Genomic DNA, 9,476 nt, shown 5'->3' on the forward strand with positions numbered 1-9,476 from the left:
AAAAAAAGCAAAGCTGAGAGACAACACTCAGATGATCAAGTTTCTAATGAATGTGAAACAAATGTAACATCTCCACTACCTTTCTGCCTACCAAAACACGATGCCACATTTTTCTCCACATAAAAAGTATTTGCTGATGTTTTCTCAGCCTAGAAGTGGAGACAACCTCAAATCACAATCAGCCACTGCGTGTATTCTATAATCCATGGTCTGTGGATGGTACTAAAGCTGTCCAATGAGGTCAGAGTGGTTACTTAGGCTGGCCAACTAGGGAAAACATTTTCTGCTGTCTGCTTCTACCACAGACTGAATGCACTATGATGGGGCAAGGAAGGGCTAGCAGCTGTACAAATGGCAACAGAGAGAAACAGAGTGGGAAACACAAACCATCTGTGTTTTGGATTGTATTAAAGTTCAACAAATCAAACCAAGGAACTTCTCCAAGGCACTGAGGAAAGTTCCCTACATGAGCCATGGCATGCTCACCCTACATGGGCCATGGCATGCTCACAAGACAAATGCTTTTCCCACTCCAGTTTGCTTGTTTGGTTTGCGGTTTTCGGGTTTGCTTTGGTTTTGATTGCATGCTTGCATGTGTTCTGACTTTGTTTCACAGCGGGGTTTCCTTGTCCACCCTTCCCTGTGGTTGAATCTGCAGTAGGAGCTGTGCTCTACCTTCTCCTTTTGACTAAAAGACACATTTAGGGCCTCAAGGACTATTTCAGAATAAGTGAGTTACTAACTGTAGGCTCATGGTTTCTTTGTCAACATGATTTTCTCGTGAGCCCAGGTTTCTGGTAAATTTGCTTCCTAGTAATAAAATACAGTGAAAACCACAACGTGAATGTGATTCCTAAACTTGCTTTGTTTTCCTTCTCCACAGAATTTCAAGGACATCTGAAACAATATGCAGAGAATTAAGGCCATTACATTTATTTCCCATCATTTGGGAGGGAGAAGCTGTTCAATTTTACAAGTCCCTCTGTCCCTTTCTATTCTTTATATGAACGGCTGAATTCCTGCCCTTGTGCTGTCTTGCTGAAGGAGCTGAAGCAGCTACACTCAGCAACATTTTGGCTGTTTCCAATCCCTTTCCTTCCAGCTATAAGTGGAACAGGCGCACGGTCTGCCTTCCAAACACTGAGGTGAAAATATGATGAGGTTACTTAGCCAAATACAGTTACCTTGGAACAAAATAGCCAGGACTCTCCCAGAATACCTGATGTAGTAATACAGAGAGCAGATGCATTGCAAATTCTATGATTGCTTCCAAATCCCTACAACTTGAAATGCTTTATAATCTCGCAGAGGGCAGTGATTGAGCCTGAAAGACTCCTTATGTCACAACAGCCCAATACTGTTAAGTAATCTCCTGAACACTTATTCATTAGTGCTTTGTGTAACTTCCTTGGAAAAGAAACATAAATTATTTGTAGAGGTGACTGAGATCATTTTTAATACTCCTACCCAATTTTAATCACTTCATAGATTTGTGTAGGATAAAATAGCAAATTGTAACACAACTTGAGTATGGATATGGAAGATGAAAACTCTGCTGTACACACTTCATGGGAATTCAACCTTTATTCATTAGTGTAAATAAATAGTCACATGCAAAACACTCTGTGTTCAGGATAAATTGTGCATGTGAGTCTGTAATGTGTATGTCTGTTCATGTGTGTGCACATGTGTGCATCATGTGTGCATGTATTGTGTGTGAATATGTATGTACTTGTGCACATGTGTGCATGTGTGTATGTGTGTTTCAAGTGTGCGTGTTTGATAATAAAGGACATACTTTAAAATTGAAGTAGGAAATAATGATTTCTAACGGAAACACATACGTCTATCCATTCATATGTGTGATCCTTGAGAAGATCACCAAAATGTGATAATGAACTTCTATAGAGTGATGCTTTAACAATATTTAGTACTATAGATAGTGATTGGAAAATCTTAATGTTGTTTAGCACGTATTAAGTTTTATTTGGAAATTTACATTGGTTATTCTTCCCAAACAGAAAAGTAAATGACAATGACATATATCAATTCAAAGTATTCTGTCCTTAAGAACCACACGACATCCATAGAAGACTAAGAAACACAACAAGACACAGCTTCTGTCAACATCCAAATTACCAAGAAAACTAACCTCTCCCCTGAAGTCACTAAGCCATTTCAAGCAACCTGTGGGACTTTATAAAGTAAGACTCTCATAGTTTAGACATGATCTATATTACTCTGATCCCTGGGTAATTACAAAGTCGAACCTGATGTTTTGATTATATCTCTGAAAGACCAATCAACAGCCCCTCAGAAGTAATCAGTGTCTCCCTTCACTTGTCCCTGTGGGCAATATTTCATCTTCAAAGTCAGTATCAGTTTTTGCCATTGGTGATGAATTTGATTGAGATCCTGGTATTGATAGACAATTTAAATTAGAGGATTTTGACATTAATTGAGAGTAGTTTTGATCTTCTATGTCAGTATCTACTGGACATCAATGAGATGACAGTGTTTATGTCAGAGTCAAAGGGAAGGTTGTCAAATCACAGTGCTTGAAATTGTTCTAAGAGGAGTGGGGTTCATTGGGAATCAGTTTCTAATCATAGCTGGGTTTGCACATTCTGAATGGTTAATAGATTTGGAGATATATTTTGAATTCACTGCAGTCTTTAAGTCAAACTTGATAAAAAATTAAAATTAGATAATTGTACTGAAATTCCAATGACTCAGTATTGTAAATATTAATGATATCTGATCATATTATATACAAACATAAAATAATTGGAATTTTGCAGCAAGTTGACTATTACAAAAATTATGCCCCACTAAGAAAACAACTGCCCCTGTTTAGAAAGAAGTGGGTAGAAATGCATCACTCAGAGCCATGCTTGCTTACCGCAGGACAGGCATAATCTCAGATGGATTATGTTATTTATTTTCCTATGTTTGAATCTGTCAGGTCCTAATAAGGGCGAGAAGCTGCTACTATTACCTTAATGATCAAAGATTACCAGATAGGACTGAAAACTATGTAAGTTGTTTGCTAACTAATGAGAAGAAAAGAGTGCTAAGGAAGAGACAAACTCTATCAGGGAAGACTCATCAACTAAACACCAGAATGACAAAGGAAATATGGAAGAAATGATGCTGAACTGCGTAGCATTCACCAAAACCCCAGAATTGAAGAAGTAGGTTCCCACAGTTGAAGGGGCCAAAGTCATTCCTCAGAGGAGATAGCATTTCTACACTGGTGATGGGCTTTCTCTGCCTAGCGGTTATATTCTGAGAAGACAGGGAACACAGACCACGGAGAAGCAATATCTGCTAGCTGAGGTCTTCCTCTCTGTATGGTGTCCCAGTGAGGCTGCTGCTGTAGAAAGAAACTTGTCAGTGGATTCTGCTGCTGTGATGAGAACAGTATTGTTGCGGTAAAGACAGCAGGTGTGTGATGGTGAAAGGGATAGTAAGAAGGAAGGCCTCTCCATCATGAGACTCACAATCTGCTGCATGCACTGGCTCTGAGTAGAGCTGGACATATCAGTTAGCAACTTTTCCAGAGCCTGTGGTTGCATCAAGGAAACAAGCACAGCATGGAGAGAAAGGATCTGAGCACAGCCTTGGGAAATCATTTAAATGTGGAACTTAAAATAACCTTTGACCGAAGCTTCCCATGAATCTTGATAACAGTCTTAAGCCACCCAATTGTCCTCTGTTCTCAAGAGGCCACTCATAACTCAGAAAACTATGGAGGGCAGTTTTAAGGGACCAACTGCATATCTAAGACTTAATTCTAAATCTCAGTCTTTATGGTCGCTCCATAAAACTCTTCTAAAATAAGCTATATTGGATATAATAATAAAATAATGAGCCTAACATTCCAGGAAGCATCACCCACAATCTGGAACCTGGACATAGTTTCAACAACAAACAAGGCTCAAAGCCTGGCAGATAACACCTAAGCTGAAAAACTTAAGATATTTTATGATATCCTAATATGCTCTTTCTGCAACTCACTTATCTACTTAACGTATTATAATGCTGTTATTGGTACTGTAAATGATATGGGCGTCCATTTTGAATTAAGATAATTATAAAACTTTCACATCTGGAATATCTTACATTTTGTGAGTTATTAAAAATTATTGGTTTGGAAAAACATACCAACGTATCAATAAAAATTGAGCATAAGGCAATTCCATAATATTTACGACTGCCAAAAAACTTCCACAGTGCAGAGATACAGAAACCCTGTGCTAAGCAGAGCAAAATTGCTACTTAAAATAAATAAATATTCATTTCTATCTACTTCTAATAAATGGCTTCCAGTTGACGCAGCCCTAATCTTTTAACACAGGCTTGATCTTGTTCTCGACACTCAGAAAGGAATTTTTGTATCAACAAAGACCAATAGAGTTAGAAATGGATTTCATAAAGATTATTTATACCATTCTCTGTAATCTTAGCAATGAACAGTTTCTTGTAATGTTTCCCAGTGGCAGCATTGAGGAAAACAACACACTTTATTCATGCAAATGTATATCAATATAGATCAATAATATTTAAAAGTAGTTCTTACCTATTGACATCCCAGATTTTACTCGTCATATCCAGTGAGGCAGAGGCCACAAAGTCACCACTAGAGTGCCAAGTGCAGGACCATACTGCGTGGTTGTGTCCATCCAAGGTCAGCATGCATTCGCCTTTTGAAAGGTCCCATAATTTAACTGTGGAATCACCACTTGAAGTAGCCAACTTGTTGCCACTGTTTCCAAGAAAACAAGACAAGTTGTTTAAAAAATCATTCATGTTTTTCTTTGGACCATGTTTACATATATATATATATATATATATATATATATATATATGTGTGTGTGTGTGTGTGTGTGTGTGTGTGTGTGTGTGTGTGTATTTATAAATACATATATTTGTACATATATATTTTATTATGAGAGGTGTGTGTTTAATTGAAGTTTATTTGCTTTAGTTATACACTTAAATGGCTAGGCTTCATCATAATATTTGAGTCTACTCAATTATTTACTTTGATTGATTAGAAATTTGTACTATGAGATAAACAGCTAATGTGTACTTTTTAAATTAGATCTTCTAAAGTGCTTCTGATTAATTTACCAAAATAGCACATTCCTTTTTAGTGTGAGTTGAGTTCAAGGTTATATGATACACTGTATGAAAAGGGAGACTTCAAAATGCAAACTGTCTAGATGTGTTAAGACCCTTTAAAAACACAATAAGGAGAAAACTGTTGTCATTGACCCATGTAACGCTGATTAAATTCTTCAAGAAGATGAGGAATGAGGCAGGTTTTTTTTTGTGCTATATAATTAAAGTGGGATTTTTAAGGTACTAAGTAATTGGCAATGAATCTTTGAATTTTTTCATTGAAGTTATTAGCAAATATTTTCAAAGCTGTGGCTTTCAAAAAGTGTACATTAAATCCAGTTTAAAAAAATGGTGCTTGCCAATGATCAAAAGCAACTAGCTTTTCTGGGGTGTGGGGCGAAATATCAGCTATGAAACTACACTTTCATCATCTTTATGTGAGTTGACCTTGAATATTCTTTGTATTCCCTTGGTAGCATTCACCCACTGACTCATAATGGCCTCTGCCTCAGCCTGTGTTTCATCATGGAGACACATCTTTTCTGTGTTCTTTTAGCATCATGCTTGGTTAGTTAGGGTGCTCAGAAAACACCCCACTGTAAATAAGCAAAATTGGATGACTGTGTGAATAAAGTAAAGCTGTGAATAGAGTAGGAAAATATATCTACTGCCACTTTCCTAAACCAGCTTGGATCCTAACTGCATTCTAGATACTAATCTTTATCCCCACTGATAAGTGTAGATCTCACCCTATATCGTGGAAACATCATTTCAAAGTTGCAGGAGATGATCACAGGAAGCCACAACTAGTCAAAATGTGGAGAACAAGTGACAGGTTGGTGCCTAGCCTTAGTTTATATATCAACAACACAATGTCCATACCCAAGATTCAGGAAACATTATGGAAGAGGGGAAAGAGAGATTCTAAGAGCCAGAGGACCAGAAAGTATGCTGTTAGAGGATGTCTTCTTGTGTAAAATGGAGTGGTATCCATCAATCTCCACAGCATGACTGTCTAAACAAGACACGGACAATTCTAATAACAGTTGACATACCATTGTCGATGGGAAAGTCTTGACAGACTCACCCTTAGATGAAGAGCTATAGGCAGTTAGCAACTGCTGAAATTCTTCCCCAGGGACAGTCCTTGTGATTGGATATCCCATACCAAGGAGCAGTCCTAGAAACATGTACATGCAAGCAACACTGGATAGAAACAGCAAATTACATGTGTATGTTTATTCCTTTGTTTGTATACATAACAATAATGGCTAAAGAAGTGAGGCTTTGGTTTGGAAGGGAAGGGAGGAGGTGTTGCACACAGGAAGTGGGAGAGAGGAAAAAAACATGAGAAGTGATGTAGTTATATTTTAGTCAAATTACAAAAAGAAATGTCAAAAGAATAAAGGTATTTGGTGAGCTTCTTTTATTTTAAGTGGGATAGGAAATTTTCATTTGTACAGAGGCAGTGGCCAGCACTAACAGGGAGCTCTAGAAAATGCTTCAGGCACCGTGGATTATATGGACTGAAGACATTCCCATTAAAGTCAGCAAAGACTTTCCTTTCGATTAGCATAGCTGAAAATTGCTCTATGGCAGTCGTATTTCACAGCTAGAGAGAAAATAAACATATTCTTTGCTTTGAGGTGACCGTTTCCTCATTCATGTGCTTGCCATTTACACTTTTAGAGTTTGGTATTGAACACCAAATAATAAAAAATACATTTATCTAAAATGTTTAAACAAAACATAAAACAATTTCTTCCTTTTCTCTGACCATTTTTTATGGGTAAGCATGCTATCATGGATCAAAGTCTTGGTCTAGGATGAGAATGACTATTGAGTTTTTTTGCCTGTGGCCGAAGAACTCTCCACATAACTTTAATATACTTCTCTTTTAATTTAAAATACAACTGGGATGTCGTACTACCATTTCTTTATAAGTATCACAAGCTGATATTTAACAATAAAAATAAACAATCTTTTCAGAAGTTTTAAAATTAAAGTTCATGGAATATCCACCCCTATCCACCAGACCCTGCAAGCTACTATCTTCATCCTGCCCCCAAACTCACCTATCCTCCTGCAACTTAGGTGGAACTCTGAAATACAGCTTGCTACAATACTGAGGGGAACAAGAGATGAGTGAACAGCTATGTGGTAAGACACCCCACTCTCTAAGACCTCCATAGTGGGATGAAATTCTGAGGCCCTCCCCCAACTGCCTTGGCTTCTCTAGTCTCACATTAGGACAGCTTCCTGGAGGTAGGCTACCCCAATACCAAACCCCATCCACCGGACCCCTCAAGCTACCAGCCCCAGCTTACTTCCATACTCACCTACCTTCCCGAAACCTTAGCAGAACTCTGAAACACAGCTTGCTATGTTACAGAGGGAGGGGCAAGAGCTGGCTATAACACCAAGGGAACCAAGAGAGAGCACCAAGAGAGAAAACCAAGAGAGCAAGGTTAGAGAGACCTCAGTGGCTCCCTGAGACATGTACATTGACAGCACAGACCAGACCAAGAACAATTCCAAAACAAAGACAGACACTGCAAGGATTGAAACAAGATACAAAGACTCTGCCAGCCTCATTTGAAGGAAGAGATGGGTAGGCACCAATGCAAGAATTCATCCAACAACATAAAAAGCAACATAACACCAGAACCCAGTGGTCACACAAGAAGAAGACTTGATCATCTTAACCCAGAAGAAGCAGAAGAAAACAACTTTAAATGTAACTTTATGAACATGATGAAAACATTTAAAGAGGAAATGAAAAACTCTCATAAGAAATGGAGAAAACGACAAAGAAAAATCGGAAGAAATTAATAAATCCCTAAATAAAAACCCAAGAATACCAAGAAAAAAACAAACAGATGAAGCAAAAAGTTCAAGACTAGAAGAATGAAACAGAGGCAAAAAGAAAACACAAACCAAGGTAATTCTGGATATGAATCTGGGTAAATAAATAGGAACTACAGAGGCATGCATAACCAACAGAATACAAGAGATGGAAGAGAGAATCTCAGGTGTTGAAGATACTATAAAGGAATTTGATTCATTGGTCAAAAAAACATTAAATCCAACAAATTCTTAACATAAAACATCCCTGGAATTTGGGACAACGTACAAACCTAAGGGGTGAAGGAGAAGAACTCCAGCTCAAAGGCACAGAAAATATATTTAACTAAACTATAGAATGAAGCTCTCCAAACCTAAAGAGAGATATGCCTATGAGAGAACAATAAGTACAGAACATCAAATAGACTGGATCAAAAAAGTCCCCTTGCCATATAATAATCAAAATGCAAAACATACAGAATAAAGAAAGAATATAAATAGCTGAATAGGAAAAAGGTCAAGTAAACACAAAGGTAGACCTATCAGAATTAGATCCGAGTTTTCAATGAAAACAATGACAAGCAGAAGATCCTGAGCAGAGGTGCTGTAAATTCGAAGAGACCACGGATGAGAGACCAGAGTACTATACACATAAAACCACCATAAATGGAGAAAACAAGATATTCCATGACAAAACCAGATTTAAACAATACGTATCAACAAACCCGGCCCTAATGAAAGAACTAGAAGGAAAACTCCAACCCAAGGAAGCTAACAGCACCCACAAAATCACAGGCAATGGATAAGTTCCCACCAGCCAGCAAAACCCAAAGAAGGAAAACACACAAACACTACTACTGAAAAATAATAGGAATTAACAACCACTAGTAATTAATACCTCTTAATATCAATGGTCTCAATTCACCTATAAAAAGACACAGACTAAAAGAATAGATATGAAAAAAGGATCCAGCCTTATGCTCTATACAAGAAACATACCTCAACCTCAGAGACAGACATTACCTCAAAGTAAAGGGTTGGAAAAAGGTTTTCCAATCAAATGGACCTAAGAAAAGAGCAGGTGTCACTATCCTAATATCTATCAAAATAGATTTCAAACTAGAGTCAATCAGAAGAGATGGGGAAGGACACTTTATACTCATAACAAGAACAGTCCATCAAGATGAAGTCTCAATCCTGAAGATCTATGCCCCTTAATACAAGAGCACCCACATATGTAAAAGAAATTAATAAAACTTAAATTGAACATCAGACCCCACACACTAATAGTATGAAACTTCAACACTTCACTCTTGAGAATGGACAGCTCAACCAGACGGAAACTTAACAAAGAAAAAAGAGAACTAACAGATGTCATGACTCAAATGGACTTAACAGACATCTATTGAACATTCTTTCTAAACATAAAAGAGTATACCTTCTTCTCAGCACCTCACAGAACTTTTCCCAAAACTGACTTATCTTTCAAAGATTATAGAATATGG

At 37.5% G+C, this 9,476-nt stretch overlaps 1 protein-coding gene across 1 annotated transcript in view; it reads right to left on the minus strand.

Annotated features, from left to right (window-relative positions):
• Spag16 (sperm associated antigen 16) overlaps positions 1-9,476 on the minus strand; it is a 1,047,686-nt gene that overhangs the window by 479,402 nt on the left and 558,808 nt on the right. The window contains exon 12 of the mRNA XM_026786385.1: positions 4,583-4,768. Within this exon, the coding sequence (XP_026642186.1) occupies positions 4,583-4,768 (186 nt within the window). The remainder of the gene's footprint in view (positions 1-4,582; positions 4,769-9,476) is intronic.

The sequence above is a fragment of the Microtus ochrogaster genome, linkage group LG4 (genome assembly GCF_000317375.1).
Source record: "Microtus ochrogaster isolate Prairie Vole_2 linkage group LG4, MicOch1.0, whole genome shotgun sequence".
Taxonomy (NCBI): domain Eukaryota; kingdom Metazoa; phylum Chordata; class Mammalia; order Rodentia; family Cricetidae; genus Microtus; species Microtus ochrogaster.